Source organism: Emys orbicularis, chromosome 19 (genome assembly GCF_028017835.1).
Source record: "Emys orbicularis isolate rEmyOrb1 chromosome 19, rEmyOrb1.hap1, whole genome shotgun sequence".
Lineage (NCBI taxonomy): Eukaryota > Metazoa > Chordata > Testudines > Emydidae > Emys > Emys orbicularis.
Genome location: NC_088701.1, coordinates 14792812 through 14811446, shown reverse-complemented (window position 1 = coordinate 14811446; position 18635 = coordinate 14792812). Strand labels below are relative to the sequence as shown.

At 48.2% G+C, this 18635-nt stretch overlaps 1 protein-coding gene across 1 annotated transcript in view; it reads right to left on the bottom strand.

Annotated features, from left to right (window-relative positions):
• The window catches only part of LOC135892001 (gametocyte-specific factor 1-like), a 30527-nt gene extending 12926 nt beyond the window's left edge, over positions 1-17601 (bottom strand). The window contains exons 1-7 of the mRNA XM_065419678.1: positions 17509-17601; positions 15245-15371; positions 13509-13598; positions 11936-12036; positions 10443-10569; positions 8985-9071; positions 8462-8525 (exon numbers count right to left, since the gene is read on the bottom strand). Of these exons, the coding sequence (XP_065275750.1) occupies positions 8462-8525; positions 8985-9071; positions 10443-10569; positions 11936-12036; positions 13509-13598; positions 15245-15371; positions 17509-17601 (689 nt within the window). The remainder of the gene's footprint in view (positions 1-8461; positions 8526-8984; positions 9072-10442; positions 10570-11935; positions 12037-13508; positions 13599-15244; positions 15372-17508) is intronic.
• Between the last annotated feature and the right edge of the window lie 1034 nt (positions 17602-18635).

The window sequence follows — 18635 nt, the reverse complement described above, 5'->3', positions numbered from 1 at the left end:
AACAGTTACTTCTCCTCGCAAAGGCTAGAGAAAAAGTGTAGAACATGTTGATGCCATCTACTTTTTGACTAAAATCCCCAGTTAATCAGTCATCCAAACAAGAAAGAAATAACACAAAGACAGCAAGAAAAATCAGAGTTAAAGCTTGATTATAAATATTGCCCTCAACTGTAAATGGCATCTCAGCACACATGCCCTAGTCGTCTCTATACATGCAGACGTCTAACAGTGAATGCCAGTGAAAATGAGGTAGGATCAGAGGCTAGAATAGGGAAAGAAAATTTTAAAAATTACTTAGACAAGTTAGAGGTCTTCAAGTGGGCAGGGCCTGATGAAATACATCCTAAAATACTCAAGGTGCTGACTGAGGAGATATATGAGCCATAAGCGATTATCTTTGAAAAGTCATGGAAGACAGGAAAGATTCCAGAGGACTGGAAAAGGGGCAAATATAGTGCCAATCTATAAAAAAAAAGGGAATAAGGACAACCTGGGGAATTACAGACCAGTCAGCTTAACATCAGTTCCCGGGAAGATAGAGAAAATAATTAAGCACTCAAATTGCAGAATCCTAGAGAAGAATAAGGCGATAAGTAACAGTCAGCATGGATTTGCCAAGAACAAAATTGTGTCAAACCAACCTAATAGCTTTCTTTGACAGGGTAACAAGCCTTGTGGATGGGGGAGGGGGAGGGGTAGATGTGGTGTATCTTAAGTTTAATAAGGCTTTTGATACTGACTCGCATGACCTCCTCGTAAACAAACTAGGGAAATACAACCTAGATGGAGCTCCTATAAGGTGGGTGGATAACTGGTTGGAAAATCGTTTACAGAGAGTAGGTGGTTCACAGTCAAGCTGGAAGGGCATATTGAGTGGGGTCCCACAGGGATCAGTTTTGGGTCCGGTTCTGTTCAATATCTTCATCAGTGATTTAGATAATGGCATAGAGAGCACATTTATAAAGTTTGCAGAGGATACCAAGCTGCGAGGAGTTGCAAGTGCTTTGGAGGATAGGATTAAAATTCAAAACTATCTGGACAAACTGGAGAAATGGTCTGAAGTAAATAGGACGTGCGACACTACACTCCATATTCCTCATAGTATATGATGCCATTTCTGGGCACCGCATTTCAAGAAAGATGTGGAGAAATTGAAGAGGGTCCAGAGTAGAGCAACCAGAATGATTAAAAGTCTTGAGAACATGACCTATGAAGGAAGGCTGAAAGAATTGGGTTTGTTTAGTTTGGAAAAGAGAAGACTGAGAGGGGACATGATAGCAGTTTTCAGGTATCTAAAAGGGTGTCATAAGGAGGAGGGAGAAAACTTGTTCACCTTAGCCTCTAAGGATAGAACAAGAAGCAATGGGCTTAAACTGCAGCAAGGGAGGTTTAGGTTGGACATTAGGAAAAAGTTCCTAACTGTCAGGGTGGTTAAACACTGGAATAAATTGCCTAGGGAGGTTGTGGAATCTCCATCTCTGGAGAGATTTAAGAGTAGGTTAGATAAATGTCTATCAGGGATGGTCTAGACAGTATTTGGTCCTGCCATGAGGGCAGGGGACTGGACTCGATGACCTCTCGAGGTCCCTTCCAGTCCCAGAATCTATGAATTGTAATATTATTAGGATATGATCATGGCATAATTATGAAGCATTTTGTACAAGATGGGTCATGTAAGGTGTCATTGGAAAAATTATGATTTGCATGCATGTATCATATTTGGATCTGAAGTTATATTTCAAATGGGCTTACTCTGGAAGACACCCACAGCCAGCCTTTCAGATACAACAATGAAGAAGCCAAAGAGTGCTAATGGCTCATCAACAGAGACAATGGGCTGTGGAATAGGTTAGCCTTCCTGTGGAAGGCCAGCCTGTAAGTTATGGCTGCTAGGACTCTGCAAGGGCATGTGACCAGATCACATGTCTCTGGACTCCATTCTGGGTACCTGAATTTTTCCACAAACTGGTTTGGAAACCAAGTTTGAAACAGAGTTCCCACCATATTAAAAAGCTATATAAGGCAGGGAGTGACATCGGTTGTTCTTCACTCCCCCACAACTCAACAACAGACAGAAGCTCCGAAAGAAAAAGTCTTGGAACGGGGTACGAGATCCCAAGCAAAACAAATGCAGCTTGTCCCTTAAGAATCTGCAAGCCTGCTTATATCGCCAGCCAGGGTGAGAAGCTGCTAATTCATATCCAATCTTTCTAGAATTTTAGGCTTAGTTTGCGGTTCTGTTTATTTACTAGGTAATCCACTTTGGTCTGTTTTTTATCACTTATAATCAAATCTATCTTTTGTAGTTAGGAAAAATCTCAGCCTGGTTAACACAAGTATGCATTGTCCTCTCCACATTGAGGGAGTGGCGAACTGGGTAATAAATTCATACTGGTTGGTGTTTTGATCAGGGCAGGACGGTACAGCTCTGGGGTCCCAGGCTGGGGGTTATTTTGGCTGTAGCCTCTCTATTGTTGGTTCATGAAGTGGCTGTCCAAAGCCTGCATGCAACTGCAGCTGGGTGTGTCCCTGCCTGTGTGAATGCTGGTGGGAGTGTAGGACCAGGAGTGGTCTATAGCCGGTCACAGCAGCACAGTGCTAAGAGGGAGCCCAGGCTGGTGAGTCAGAGGGCTCAGTGGAACCCCAGTTCCAGGTGGCACCCCCGGGGGAACCCATCACAGGATGAAATTCAATAAGGACAAATTCAGAGTACTCCACTATCAGTTGCACACATACAAAATGGGAAATGACTGCCCAGGATGATGAAGTACTGAAGAAAGGGATCTGGGGGTCATAGTGGATCGCAAGCTAAATATGAGTCAACATCATTCTGAAATGCATTAGCAGGAGTGTTGTAAGCAAGATGCGAGAAGTAATTCTTCTGCTCCACTCCATGCTGATTAAATGTCCAATTCTGGGTGCCACATTTCAGGTAAGATGTGGACAAATTGAAGAAAGTCCAGAGAAGAGCAACAAAAATGATTAAGTATCAGAGGGGTAGCCGTGTTAGTCTGAATCTGTAAAAAGCAACAGAGGGTCCTGTGGCACCTTTAAGACTAACAGAAGTATTGGGAGCATAAGCTTTCGTGGGTAAGAACCTCACTTCTTACATCTGAAGAAGTGAGGTTCTTACCCACGAAAGCTTATGCTCCCAATACTTCTGTTAGTCTTAAAGGTGCCACAGGACCCTCTGTTGCTTTTTAAAAATGATTAAAGGTCTAGAAAACATGACCTATGAGGGAAGGCTTGACAAAGCCCTGGCTGGGATGATTTAGTTGGGGATTGGTCCTGCTTTGAGCAGGGGGTTGGACTAGATGATCTCCTGAGGTCTCTTCCAACCCTGATATTCTATGACTAAGATTGAAAAAATTGGGCTTGTTTAGTTTGGAGAAGAGAAGACGGAGTCCTGGTCTACACTACGAGTTTAGGTCAAATTTAGCAGCGTTAGATCGATTTAACCCTGCGCCCGTCCACACGACGAAGCCATTTTTGTCAACTTAAAGGGCTCTTAAAGTAGATTTCTGTACTCCTCCCCGACGAGGGGATTAGCACTGAAATCGACCTTGCTGGGTTGAATTTGGGGTAGTGTGGACGCAAATCGACTTTATTGGCCTCCGGGAGCTATCCCAGAGTGCGCCAATGTGACTGCTCTGGACAATGCTTTCAACTCAGATGCACTAGCCAGGTACACAGGAAAAGCCCCGGGAACTTTTGAATTTCATTTCCTGTTTGGCCAGCGTGGCGAGCTCATCAGCAGAGGTGACCATGCAGTCCCAGAATCGCAGAAGAGCTCCAGCATGGACCGAACGGGAGGTACTGGATCTGATTGCTGTATGGGGACATGAATCCATGCTATCAGAACTCCGTTCCAAAAGACTAAATGCCAAAATATTTGAAAAAAATCTCTAAGGCCATGATGGACAGAGGCTATAACAGGGACCAGCAGCAGTGCCACGTGAAAATTAAAAAAATAAAATTAATGGAGATATCCTATCTCCTAGAACTGGAAGGGACCTTGAAAGGTCATTGAGTCCAGCCCCCCGCTTTCACTAGCAGGACCAAGTACTGATTTTGCCCCAGATACTTAAGTGGCTCCCTCAAGGATTGAACTCACAACCCTGGGTTTAGCAGGACAATGCTCAAACCACTGAGCTATCCCTCCCCCCTACCAAAAAACCAAAGAGGCAAATGGCAGCTCCGGGTCTGACCCCCAGACATGCCGCTTCTATGATGAGCTGCATGCATGGGGGTGTTAGTTGGGTTTGTGCTGCACATTAACCCGAAAACCACAGCCCCTCCTTTTAAATGGCCAACCCATTTTAAATGGCCAACTCAACAGGTGCTTGGTATGGGAAATGAGGGTGCTGCTGTTTGAAACCATTCCCACACGTTATGAAGGTTGAAGAAGCCAAAAGCCTGTGGCTTCCCATGGCTGCCTGCAAGCCGAATTCCGTTGCCCGGCCCTGCGTGTGTGATCTCTCACACCAAACCGGCAGGCCCTCAATAGAAGAGGCAAAATGCGACCTTGTACCGAAAGCACATGTGCTATATAATGTTAACAGCTTGGTTCACCGTGAAAGAGTCTACCCATTGTTCTCTAAAATGTGTCTTTTCAAATACCTACTACTCTCCCTTTTTTTCCTCCCGCAGCTGCAAATGTTTCAACGCTCCCCCTATCATCTCCGTCCCAGAGGCTGGCGCAGATAAGAAGGCGAAAAAAAACGCACTCACGATGAAAATGTTCTCTGAGCTCATGCAGTCCTCCCACACTGAAAGAGCTCAGCAGAATGCGTGCAGGCAAACAATGGCAGAGCAAGAAGAAAGGTGGCGGGAGCAAGAGGAGAGGTGGCGGCAGCGTGATGAGAGGAGGCAGAACGCAATGCTGAGGCTACTGGAGGATCGAACTGATATGCTCCGGCGTACGGTTGAGCTGCAGGAAAGGCAGCAGGAGCGCAGACTGCCACTGCAGCCCTTATGTAACCAACTGCCCTCCTCCCCAAGTTCCATGGCCTCCTCACCCACACGCCTAAGAACGGGGGGGGGGGGGCGCCCCTCCGGCCATCCAACCACTCCACCCCAGAGGACTGCCCAAGCAACAGAAAGCTGGCATTCAATAAGTTTTGAAATACAGTGTGGCTTGTCCTTCCCTCCTCCCCTACCCCTCCCGGGCTACTTTAGCAGTTATCCCCCTATTTGTGTGACAAATTAATAAAGAATGCATGGTTTTGAAACAACAATGACTTTATTGCCTCTGCAAGCAGTGATCGAAGGGGGGACGTCGGCTGGCTTACAGGGAAGTAGAGTGAACCAAGGGGGCGGGTTTTATCAAAGAGAAACAATCAGAACTCTCACACCCTACTCTGGCCAGTCACGAAGCTGGTTTTCAAAGCTTCTGTGATGCGCAGCGCACCCTGCTATGCTCTTCTAACCGCCCTGGTGTCTGGCTGCGTGTAATCAGCGGCCAGGCGATTTGCCTCAACCTCCCACTCCGGCATAAATGTCTCCCCCTTACTTTCACAGATACTGTGGAGCACACAGCAAGCAGCAGCAACAATGGGAATACTGGTTTCGCTGAGGTCTAACCGAGCTTTTAAACATCCAAATGCACATTCTACCACCATTCTGCACTTGCTCACCCTATAGTTGAACTGCTCCTTACTACTGTCCAGGGTGCCGGTGTATGGCTTCATAAGCCATGGCATTAAGGGGTAGCCTGGGTTCCCAAGGATAACTATAGGCATTTCAACATCCCCAATGGTTATTTTCTGGTCTGGGAAGTAAGTCCCTTCCTGCAGCTGTTCAAATAGACCAGAGTTCCTGAAGATGCGAGCGTCATGTACCTTTCCCGGCCATCCCACGTTGATGTTGGTGAAACGTCCCTTGTGATCCATCAGTGCTTGCAGCACCATTGGAAAGTACCCCTTGCGGTTTAGGTACTGGCTGCCAAGGTGGTCCGGTCCCAAGCTAGGGATATGCGTTCCTTCCATCGCCCCACCACAGTTAGGTAATCCCATTGCAGCAAAGCCATCCACTATGACCTGCACATTTCCCAGAGTCACTACCCTTGATAGCAGCAGCTCAGTGATTGCGTTGGCTACTTGGATCACAACAGCCCCCACAGTAGATTTGCCCACTCCAAATTGATTCCCGACTGACCGGTAGCTGTCTGGCGTTGCAAGCTTCCACAGGGCTATCGCCACTTGCTTCTGAACTGTGAGGGCTGCTCTCATCTTGGTATTCTTGCGCTTGAGGGCAGGGGAAAGCAAATCACAAAGTTCCATGAAAATGCCCTTACGCATGCAAAAGTTTCACAGCCACTGGGAATCATCCCAGACCTGCAACACTATGCGGTCCCACCAGTCTGTGCTTGTTTGCCGGGCCCAGAATTGGTATTCCATGGCATGAGCCTGCCCCATTGCCACCAGGATGTCCAAATTGCCGGGATCCGTACTTGGAGAGAAGTCTGTGTCCATGTCCTCATCACTCTCGTCACCGCCTCCTCGCCTGCTTTTGCAGGTTCTGGTTCTGCACGTACTGCAGGATAATGCGTGAGGTGTTTACAATGCTCATAACTGCCGCGGTGATCTGAGCGGGCTCCGGGCTTGCCGTGGTATGGCGTCTGCAGGAGAGCAGAGTTGCAACGGAAGCGGTGGCTGACGATGGATGCCACGAGAATAGATATTTATAGAGAACAACGAGAGGACCTGTGAGGTGGATTCATGAGAGCAGGAGAGCAGAGTTGCAGCGGAAGCGTACCCGGAGCCCATGACAGACAACATGGAGAAATTCGCTATTGACACAATAGCAGCAGAGCAGAGATGCAGCGGAAGCGGTGGATGACGACGGTTAGCAGTCCTACTGCACCGTCTGCTGCCAGCAGCACCCAGTACACAACAGCGGCGGTGTCGGTGAGCTGAGCTGAGCGGGCTGCACGCTTGCCGTGGTATGGCGGCTGCGCAGAAAAAAGGCGCGAAACGATTGTCTGCCATTGCTTTCATGGAGGGAGGGGCAGCTGACGACATGTACCCAAAACCACCCGCGACAATGTTTTTGCCCCAGAATTCCAATGGGCGGCAGAGACTGCAGGAACTGTGGGATAGCTACCCACAGTGCAACACTCCGAAAGTCCACGCTAGCCACGGTACTGTGGACATACTCCACCGACTTAATGCGCTTAGTGGGGACACACACAATTGAGTGTATAAAATCGCTTCCTAAAAAAATCAACTTCTATAAATTTGACCTAATTTCGTAGTGTAGACATACCCTGAGAAGGGACATAACAGTTTTCAAGTAGATAAAAAGGTTGTTACAAGAAAAAGGGAAGCGGCCAGCAGCAGGTCCGGCTCCTAGGCAGAGGCGTGCAAGCAGCTCCGCGCGGCTCTCGCCCACAGGCACTGCCCCCCCCCGCCCACCAGCTCCCATTGGCCAATGGGAATGCAGAGCCGGTGCTCAGGGCAGGGGCAGCGCATGGAGCCCCATGGCTCTCCCCCACCCCCAACCTAGGAGCCGGACCTGCTGCTGGCCGCTTCAAGGGCACAGCGCAGTGTCGGAACAGGTAGGGACTAGCCTGCTTTAGCTGCTCAGCACCCCCGACGGGACTTTTAATGGCCCGGTCAGTAGAGCTGACCAAAGCCGCCGCAACCCAGTGCCTTCCATTCCGTGACCCAGTTCTGGGTCATGACCCACAGTTTGAAAAGCACTTGTCTAGATAATACTTAGTCCTACCGTCGGTGCAGGGGACTGGACTAGATGACCTCTCGAGGTCCCTTTCAGTCCTATGATTCTATGTCACTGTTACGGGCTGTAGAAGGCCATACCGTGATGACCTCTGATTAGACAGGTAAGGCATAGTACAATGATCTGGTTGTTCAGGGGTGAGACAGAGCTAATGACCAGACACAGTATGCTTCATTTTCCAAACTTGCATTGTGATTACACTTCACAAATAAAATAATTATTTCTGACTCAGGGCTCTAACTGCCTGCAAAATCTCCTGGCTGTTAAAAGTTACTTGCAGCAGCTCATGAGAAATTAGATTAGCGGTCAGAAGTTTAAGCCTAAATTGCCTAAGGGCTGACATCAGTCCGCATTTCTATCAAGCCCAGCATAACAGTTTAGTGTTTAACCCCCCAACAGATATATAACCAGTGGGGATTGAATCCAGGACCATCAGCACTAATAGTACTACAGTAGAACTAGAGGAGTAACCATTATCTGGTAGCAATAGTATGTTCTTGTACTCTCATATGGATCTGCAACTAAAAGGAGACAGGAAACACTGACCCAGAGGCATAGGAATGTTGATTCATGCCGGTGGGAACTCCCCCACCATCACCCCAAAAATAGGATTCATAAAGTAAATTGCATCTGCCCATCAACACAGCAGCATGAATTAAAAGTAGTTTGAAAGCACATCTTCTATGGAAAGCACGGTCACAAGAAATACACCTTTGGTTACCTGTTGTTTATGCCACTATTGAACGTGCCCCAAACGAACGTAGAATTTGATTGCTCCTGGATCTCTGCCAAAGGAAACAGACATCACTGTGGCTCAGTACTGAGTAACTTCTGCAAGCGTCATAGCAACATAAAATGAGAAATATGGCAGAGACGCTGCTAGGTTTACAAAACGGAATGAGAATTGAGCCAAGGCTTGGCGTAAGTGACAGCAAAGCAAACATTTCATTGAGAAATATAAAGTGTAAAGGTTATCATCAATTTCCACTTTCATCAAAGCACAGATGGTGCGACAGACTACATGGAAAACAACAGATGTTTTGTAGAGAATAGCAGGCATGTGGTAGAGCCTGTGAAGCAGGAGAACTTAATTTGTTCAGGGACAGTATAATTGGGTGTCCCAACACATGATCTGTGCAGAAGGATCTCTGGGACCTCTCTCTTAGTCCATGTCACTTCTTTGGGGGCAAGAAGAAGGGAATAGCAGGGGCTGACAGCCACCCTATGTCAACCTGCTTCCTCACCTTTATCCCAGTCTTCGTCACATGGGGGCGGCTGCCACATGCTGACAGTGTTCATTTTCTCTCTGTAGCAGTTATTCGACTGACTCACTTAAAGCAAAGAAGATTCTTAGTGAGAAAATCTTTTTGGATAAAATACAATCCTATTTTAGGGACATTAATCATGTTTTGACCTAGCTGCAGAATAGCTCTAGGCTTTGGAGAGGAGCAGCACACACTGGAAGCTGATCAGTACTCCCCTAGTCTTAGGAGCAAAACTCTTTAGGCCAGGGATGGGCACCTTGAAGGTAGCAAAGGGACAGAAAATCCACGAGAACCCTTTGGTGGCCCATACCTTAAGAGGCTCTATATTGCCTAACTCTGAAAGGTTTGCTACAACACAGAATGTTTGGCAGGCCAAATCAAATGATCTGGCAGGGTGGTTGCAGTCCCCCATTTGCCAATCCCTGTTTTAAGCCTTTTCTAAAGCTAAACAATTCTGCATACATTTTTCAGCAATGGTGCAGCTGCTTCAACATACGCATTGGGAGAGGGTTCAGGTGTGTTTCTATTGTCATGTCACAAAAATCTGCTCAGGGTTTTTTCACTACTATCATGCTCTAAGCCCCATCTACATTAACATGCACATCATTGCTAGCTTCAGTACAACTCTACTTTTGCCAGAGAACAGGTACGTTTTCCAGTTTTGTGATAGCCACATAGACATCAGTGGGGAGAGAAATTGGAACACGACCCACATAACCAAGTGATTTAGGTGCTGGGGTGACAGACCTGGATAGTCAACTCCTCGTCAGAGCCGACAGCATGGGCAGTGGTAGGAAAGCTTCCCCATAATTCCCTCCCCAACTTGCCCCACTCTGAACTGGAGGAACCCACCTTCAACTGGGAAAGTTATTCAGCCTCCCTGGCCCAGTCATGGCTTTTCTGCTAAGATAGTCAAGTAGGATGTAACAGAAGTGAGGATTGTTATGATCTAGACACTTGTCCATTAAGAACTGGACTGAGACCAATTTATTTCACACATGCCACTAGACAGGCTATACAGATTTTTGGTCACTATCAGGTCAGATCTGCATTGGAGACCCACCTCTCTCATGGCCACTATCTTTCCGCTCTAAGCGGTCCAGATTACTAACTAGATCTCATTTCAACACACACAGTTTATGGCACAATGTACAGTTCCCATTTTAATGCTAAAATCTCTGGCAGATAACACAAGTAATGCAAGCCAGTTGCCTCTCAGATGCTTAGGAGAATTTGCATGGACACAGAATGAATGAAACTCAAGTCTCCAAGGGCTCCTGCTGTTTCTGTATCACATAGCACTACAGGTAAAGGGTTGCTTATGGAATAATAGAGTATCAAAACAATCTATAACAGCCAAAATTAAGTTAGAACACTGTTAGCCCAAGAGTTCCAGAAGTGACTTTACAGAGCCAAAGGAATCTAATATTTTCCCACCAATGTCTTGCTCAATGCAGCTTTTGTCATCACAGCTTGATATATGATGGCTGATCTCATCTCTGGGAACCAGATGGCGGGCATTAAAGGGGCATGTGGCTAGCTGCTTTGCAATATCAGGGTGGTTCTAGAGAAACAGAAAAAGTACGTGCTATCTCACTGAATTCATCCTAACCCTTGTGTTTTCTAGTCACTAGTGAAGGGTTTGTGCAATCTGCATCCTGAAATAGGTTGAAAAAATGTAAACAAGGAAAGCCAAAACTCAGCTCAGGTCCTGAGCACAAATGCAGTGTAGAAACAGCAAAGCATATGCATCCTTTAAGATACAGGCTATGTTTGTTCATTTTTACATTTAAACAACACCCTGAATTTATCTGATTGAAGATCAGCCCCAGAACAAACACAGTGAAACTGTTGCAGTGTCATCACTGGCATGGTTCGATGCACAGATGAAATTGCCCTAAAAAGCTACACGGGGAGTAAGTGCCTTGAAACCCTAAATAATTCAGCCACTTTATGTTTAAATTAAGTGAGCGACAGACTAGAGAACAAGTTCCTGCCTGCGCTAGAGCTTAAGTCTTTGCCGTTAATGTAACCCTCCTGAAACAGGAGGGAAGTTACTCGATGTTCCAGCTGAGGCCACATCTATATTGGGAGCACTTTGCCAGTAGAGGTAAAGAAGAGCACTACTATCCCCCCTGAAAGAAGAAACTTTACCCTTAGAAAAGAGCAAGACGACAGAGAAGAAGAACACACACTGCTCAGGCCTGCTCTGCATGGCTTTTATATTACTATAGCTATGTTGGCTAGGGGTGTGATTCCTAACCAATACAGTTATACCGGTACATCATCTTAACATGTGGATGCAGTTATACCAGTACAACTAATATACACTAGCACTGGAGGATACTGCCTGAGAGGACAAAAGAAAGGAGCAGCTTCTCCTGGTAAATATATAGCATTCTAGCCCAGGATAGAAGATTGAGAAGAGAGAAAGTTTCAGACAGACGTACACTGAATAGAGTTATTAGCAATATAAAAATAGATGTCTTAGCAGCTGCACTGCTCTAATTGCAAAGTCAAGAATTAGCTGCAACATCAGATCATTTCGGCTTTGGTCAGCCAGAAGGCATCCATACAACGCTGGCTGCATTTGCTCCATGGCCTGAAGTGGGAAGTAAATACCCTGTCCCATGAGTGAACAGTTGGAAGAGAATAGGATCCCGTCACTGACCTAGGTATTCTGAAGAACCTGTATCACCTTTCTTCGGGGTAAATGCACTGATCTGAAGTGCATTACTAAATAAAAGCATCCAGTTCATATTAAGTGGTAAATGGATGACAGAGATATAAAGACGGCTTCTTCCAGCCTAATAGCAAGTGAATGCATCCTTCTAGCAAAAGGCAACACAGCATACTGAGCTCACCATGCATTAGCATGTACAAAAATATGATTTCCCAAGTGCATTAGAGACCTTAACATCCTGTCCTACCTTCCTGCACTTTATAAGATGATAGGGAAACCGACAGGCCCTGATTTGATGAGATTTATCATATGGACATTGTATTAACTTCTCTGGATCCAAAGCATCAACTGGAAGAGAAGGAATAAAAAGATCTAAGAACATCAACAACACAATTAACAAGTGTGGAAACATACTAGGTACTGGACGTTTCCTCTAATGGGGTTAAGCCATCAACTTTTAATAGCCGAGACAAAAATGTAAAATTGCTAAGTTGGCACTCATCGTGTACACCCAACCAAATTCACTTTGGACTTTTGGTGAGTGGAATATTAAATTAAAAATGAGGAAAGTGCAGTCAGTAGTGCAAAGCGGCCAGTATATATCAACGAGTAACTTATGCAGAACAGTGAGCTGGAAATAAACACATTACTATAAAAACCCTTGAAGCTACCAAATTAGCTAGTGGTATAGTAGTGACATGCTAAGGGTCAGCAGAAGCACGGCATTCTGAAGTAAATCCTTTTGCATTTACCTTCATACTCAAAGGCAATCTCTGCTGGAGTAAGAAAAATCAAACATGTCTGGAGTTAAGGCTGCAATTTGCACTACAGTGCACTTGGTCCTGTAAAGTGCAGAGGTTGGCAGGTGCTTAGGGTGACCAGATCACGGACAGGAAATATTGGGACGCGGGGGGGGGGGGGGGGGGGAGTAAAAGAAAAAAAAAGCCGTTTTGCAGGTGCCGGGGGAATTAGCAGGCCCTGGCCGCGCTGCGACCCCGCCCCCCCTCAGGGCCCCGGCACGTCCCACCGCCCCGCGGGGAAGGAGCCGCTGGAGCTAGAGGCGCGGGGCTCCGGACCCTGGCAGCGGCGGGGGAGAGCGGCTCAGGGCCGCGCGAGTGGGCACGTAAAGTTTATGGGCTTGGGGGGGACCCCGGCCGGCTCCTCGCCCCTGTAGGGGGGTAGCGTCCCCGCCCCGCGCCAGCACGTGTCGCCGGCCGCCGCAGGCCAGGTAAGGAACCGAGTCCCTCCCTCCCCCCCGCTCCTCAGCTGAGCGGCATTCCTCCTCCCTCCCTCCCAGGCTTGCAGCTGGAATGCCGGCACAAGCCTGGAGGGAGCAGGTGGTGGTCGGCTTCCGGTTCCTGGAAAGCAAACAAATTACTCTGGAATTGAAGTCACTGATTCTGAAATACTCAGGGAATTGTCACTGAACATCAGTCAGCTTCCATGTGCAGACAAGGTATAGTAGTGACTGATAAAGCTAAAGGAGCATCGTGTGTGGTTTCATGCTCTAAGGCCTGGTCTACACCTAGGTCGCATCGGAGTGTGAAAAAATCCCCCCCCCCCCTGAGAGAGATGTAGCTAAGCCAACCTAAGCCCTGGTATAGACACCAGTGGGTCAATGGAAGAATTCTTGCACTGATCTAGCTGTCTCCTTGAGGGGGTGGATTAAACTTCAGTGACTGAAAAACTCCTTCCACTATTGCAGTAAGTACCTACACTATAGCACTTGTAGTGTAACCATAGCCTCAGCCAAGTCCTGTGAGGCATAGGTACCACATGCCAATGACATCAGAGACAACAGCTTCTTCACCAACACTAACCTGCCTCCCAGTCCTCTTGGCAGGGGGGACACTGCCAGGATCTTGGGGTCTCTTTCAGTTCCTTCTTGGGACTGAAAGTCATTGATGTCCCTGCAAGCAGAGGAGACACGTTACAGGACTTGGAAGGAAGAGGAGAAGCAGGGTAGCTGGTCTAGGAGTGAAACATGGTTCTCTAAGTGGATCATGGCTCAGTTCTGTTAGCCAGAGGCCCAGCATTACAGGGGGTCAAAGGCCACATTTAACTGGAGATGCTCCTTAGTTGGGGAAGATTCTCTGAACTCTCCTCAGAGCCAGGCTCAGGTCAGACTCAAGTGTGTCCAGGGTCTCTGCTCTCCTGCGCTGGCCCCAGCTCACTCTAGCCAGCTGGACAGCCTTTGTTCCCCAGAGCACAAGCTCATCCACCCTCAAGTTCCTGCCATGCACAGAATGGAGAAGCCTTTAAAAGCCAAACACCTTGACAAGCTGAGAAGTGTTGGCTCCTACAACCCTAGCTGGGAAGACCAGAGAACTCTCCACAATCACCCTGACATTACACAATGGGGCCAATATGGTTCCACTGCTATAAACAGGGCTCACGCAGAGCTGATGCCATCAGCCCTACAGGGCTCAGTACACACACTGATCTCCAGAGTTCTCATTACAGCTGTGGGGCCAGGTTCTCATCACAGCTGAGACAGGAAAACCAAGGAAATGCGAGTTTCCTGTCCGAAAGCAGGACAAAAAGTAAAAGCCACCACACAAAAACAAAAAAACCCACCAAGTTTATCAGCTAGCCCCCCCTCCCCCAATTTGGTTCAACTGAAAGTGTTTTGTTTTTGACTATTTTGATTAACTACGATTAGTTTCAAACTGTCATTTTGAACCAGAAAACTGGATTTTCTTATTTCAAGAGTCAAAGAATGGGAGTAAGATTTTCCAAGTTGCAGTGTGTGTCAAAGCCCAAAGAACCCTTTCCCATGAGGTGTTCATGGAGATCAAAGAAGCATTTTTGTCAGAAAACACTGAAGTTCCCCACTGGCTCTCCTCAGCACCTAGTTAGCCATTCAGCAGGGCCCAACACCCTAAGCCTGGTGTTGGGCACTTCAGAAATGCTGGCCCCTAGTGCTCTGCTCTCTGGATGCAGGTTTGCAGGCCATCCTCCTCCCCCAGGAGATGTTAGGAGAGCTCCCGCCCCAAATGAGCAGACGGTAGAGACCAGGACTCTTCAGTGATGCCAGGTGACCTGCCCCCTGCTGTGCCAGGCAGTGAGCACATCCCCCAGCTAGCCATGAGGCTACTTCCTGAGCCAGCTGTTCATCTCCTGCAGGCTATGGGCACTGGGGAAGGAAAGGGATTTCTAGCCAGCTCCTGCAGAATCTGTCAATGAAGGAAGAGCAGCACAAGCCCAGCCTGTTCTATGCTGGGATGTCAGCCACTAGAGCAAACTCTGCATGTTCACAATTTATACCAGTGCAGCTAAGCCAGCACCTGCTGCTGCTGGTACAGAGGGATGTGCTGGGCGACAGCACTCAGCCTTGCTCAGACCAAGTGCACCTACAGTAGTTGTGATGAGTGCAGGGGATGCACACATGAACTACAGATTGCTCGGGGCTTGCGTTGGTGTCCAGAGCAAAATGCCCTAGAACAGACTCCCTTGCAGTCTCCCTAGGCTGGAACAGGTCAAGTCAGTCAGCAGAAGCAGGCATGTATTAAAGCAGGTGTGCTACCGCCAGCTCCCCCCACTCCCCCAAGCTTACCACTGAACAGCTCTGGCGCCCTGTTGTCTGTGCAGGTGGAGATGTGCAGCTGGAGCTCTCGCTTTGGGACTCTGTGGCGAGCATTGTAGGGGCACGTGGCCAGCTCTTTGGCTCTTTTCTTGTTATTCTGGAAGAGAAGCCACAAGATGCCACTATGCAAAGACAGCAGGGAGGTACCGTCATGGGTTCTGCTCACTGCTTCCACAGCTGCTTGTAGGGGGAGGCAGCTGAGAGGATCTCTAGGGATGCATCAGAGCCAGAAGGCTGGCGAGCTGGAAACAAATCATTGACTTGTCGAGTGCTTAATGAGAGAGCACCACTCAGTAGGTCCACACGCTGCAGCTGGGAGCAAGCCTCCAGACTGGACAGAGACTTGAGCTAGTGGTGCTCGAAGTAGCACACTAAAAATAGTAGTGTGGACACGATAGCATGGACTGGTGCTTGGGCTCTCAAACCTCCAGAGTGAAGTGGGCTTAAGAGCCCAAGCCACACCATCCACATTGCTATTTTTAACTGTATTCGCTCAAGCCCCACTACTGTAAGCCCATCTACCTGGGCCGTGAGACTCTCCCCTAGCTGCTGCGTAGACATACCTGTATGTGCAGGAAACCTGGTGCATCTGCAGCAGTGCTGAATTTCTTGGGTTTGATTCTTGGTTGCTCCAGCCCAGGAGGAGGTGGGGAGCAGAACAGGGGGACTGTCTTCAGGCTACCTTAGCTCTTCCTAGACTTGGGCTGAGCCACTCCTGCCCTTGTTGCTGCAAATTAGAGCAACCTTTGGGCTGCTCTGACTTATGTGGCTCTACTTCTCACGGCCCTTGGGCAGCAGAGCATAGCTATAGCACAGATACTCTAGCTACACCCAATGCAGCCACAACCTGTCCCCTACGTCGGGGCATGGCACTGGGCTAGCTTGGAGCCTGCATCCAACCCAGGGAGGCCCCTCTGCAGGCTGTTGTCCCAGGAGACCATTTCCACACACTTCAGGTCCTTTTGTGCAGCCAGAGTATTCTAAAGGGACATTAGTGTAACCTCACTAAGGCACCAGGGCCCCTCAGTGACACAGGGCAGACTTGGATTCAAGCTGCCCTGAAGTTCAGGAGCTTTTGAAGCCTGGGTATCTCCAAGGGTTAACTCTGCAGTGAAGACGTAACTCAGGTGATCAGCATTTGGGCTGGCCTAGCTCAGGAGAACAGCCAGACCAGAGCCCTGCCCAAGTTGCTGGGGCCACACTCACTTATGCAAGGCTCTCAGACTTCAGGGGGGAGGGGGCACAGAGGAGGGGGAGGAGGTGTAGCTGCTGGCTCTCAGCTGGGCTGCTCTATGTTCCCCCCAGTGAATTGTGGGACAGCATTAGAGGACTATCAGGTTAAGTCTGGATCTTCAGTGCAGATTAGGCAGATTACCAAGAGAAGCAATCAGACTCTCGCCTACTCCAGCATGGGCCAAGCACCACCACACATGGGCCAGAGGGTTTGTGTGGATGGACAGGAGCCAGGGTAGGGGCAACACCCGAGTTAAATGGGTAGTGAAAATAAGCCCCAAGTGTGAGTTTCACATAAATGTAGATCTAGTCCATCCCCTGCACAGAGTCAGGACCAAGTGTTATAAACACCTGGGATGGGCTAGATCTTAAAAGTCTCCCTAGATAATCCCTAAATCTCCCTTGCTGCAATATAAACCTATTATTTCTTGTTCTGTTGTCAGTGGATAAGGAGAACAATTTATCACTCTGCTCTTTATAGCAACTATTACCTACTTCAAGACCTATTGCCGCCGCTCCCCCCCCCCCCCCCCGCCTTCCTCCAGACTAAACAAACCCAGTTTTTTCAATCATTCCTTGTAGGTTATATTTTTTAGACCTTTAGTCACTTTTGTTGTTCTCCTCTGGACTGTATCCCATTTGTCTACATCTTTCCTGGAGTGCAAGGCCTAGAACGGGACAATACTCCAGCTCGGGCCTTATTAGTGTTGAGTACAGGTGAAGAATTACTTCTTTTGTCTTGCTTACAACACTCCTGCCATTACATCCCAGAATAATGTAATACTATTGCAAAAAAACCCCAACATTGTGACTCATATTTAGTCTGTGATCTACTATAACCCCCAGATCCTTTTCTGCAGTACTCCTTCCTAGGCAGTCATTTCCCATTTTGTGTTTGCACTGGAGGCAGAGGAAAATAGTTTGCAGGGAACAGAGACAGGTGGCCATCTCCTCTCTGGGCACCTCAGACTCTGTCCCACTGCGTAGCTTGCTCTTCTTACCTCTCCGCATTTGACCAAGTGGTAGGGGAACCTGGAGGCTCGGATCTGGTGGTTTTTGTCATAGGGGCATGGGATGAGCCGCTCAGGATCCATCACACCTGCACAACAGAAGGCACACGATACACAGATAGTGAGGCCAGGAGGAGGGGTAGACTGCTAGGGGTGATGCCTTCAGCAGCTAGCACCCCCATATTGAAGGCCCAGTTCTCCCCTTCCACACACAGCTGATCCCAGCAGAGAGCAAAGGGGAGCCCCAGCACTGTTTATGTGGCGCTTGGGCTGTTTCTGTTCCCAGTGTTAGAAATTTGGCCAGAGGGTACAAGTGATGACCTCAGGCATGGCATGGCTGTGGCTTGGCCAGTAAGCTCTTAGCGTTTCAGTTGGCAGCACATGGAAGCAGGGAACTGTTAGTCCTGCAGTTAGAAACAGGCAAGAAATGGGGGGGAGGGTGTTATCAGGGTTAAAGTAGCACCCAGTGTGCAGTGGGAACTTTCCTGACACTAGGACAGTCTCAGGTGATAGAGGGAAGGACGGACACACACACACACACACACACACACACTTGAGGAAAATTGGGTCTTTAAGATAGACTTTAATGTGGATGGGATCAGGGCCTTGAGGGTAAGTTCAGTGAGATCACACCTGGTAACGGCCTCCTCCAAGCACTCAGAGACCTTGAGATTTTAAAGAGTAATAAATGATAGGATCAGAGACTTGAAGGATCATGTTTTCAGATTTTATCTGCAACCACAATGCAAGCAGGGAAATGTGGGGAACTTTCCTGGCTGCTGCACTACCCCAGTGGAATCAGACAGCAAATGGATCTGAGTCCTCGCTCCCACTCCCTTTACCCAGATGCCCGCCTGACCTGAAGGCCTCCCTTTCTGCTCTCCCATACAACAGAGTCCTCGTAACCCGGACAGAGCTGGGCCCAAGCTCCCTGGGAGGCTTCACCCCTAGTCTTGTCATGGTCTTTTAGGCCAGGGTGCCCCCCCTCCGGGGTGCTCTCTCCACACCAGCCACTTCCCTGGTTCAAACTGAATAGGATTTATTACACAGCAAGGAACAATAAGAAAAATAATGCAGAAATGGAAAGTCGAAGACACAAGGACCCCACCCTGTGACAC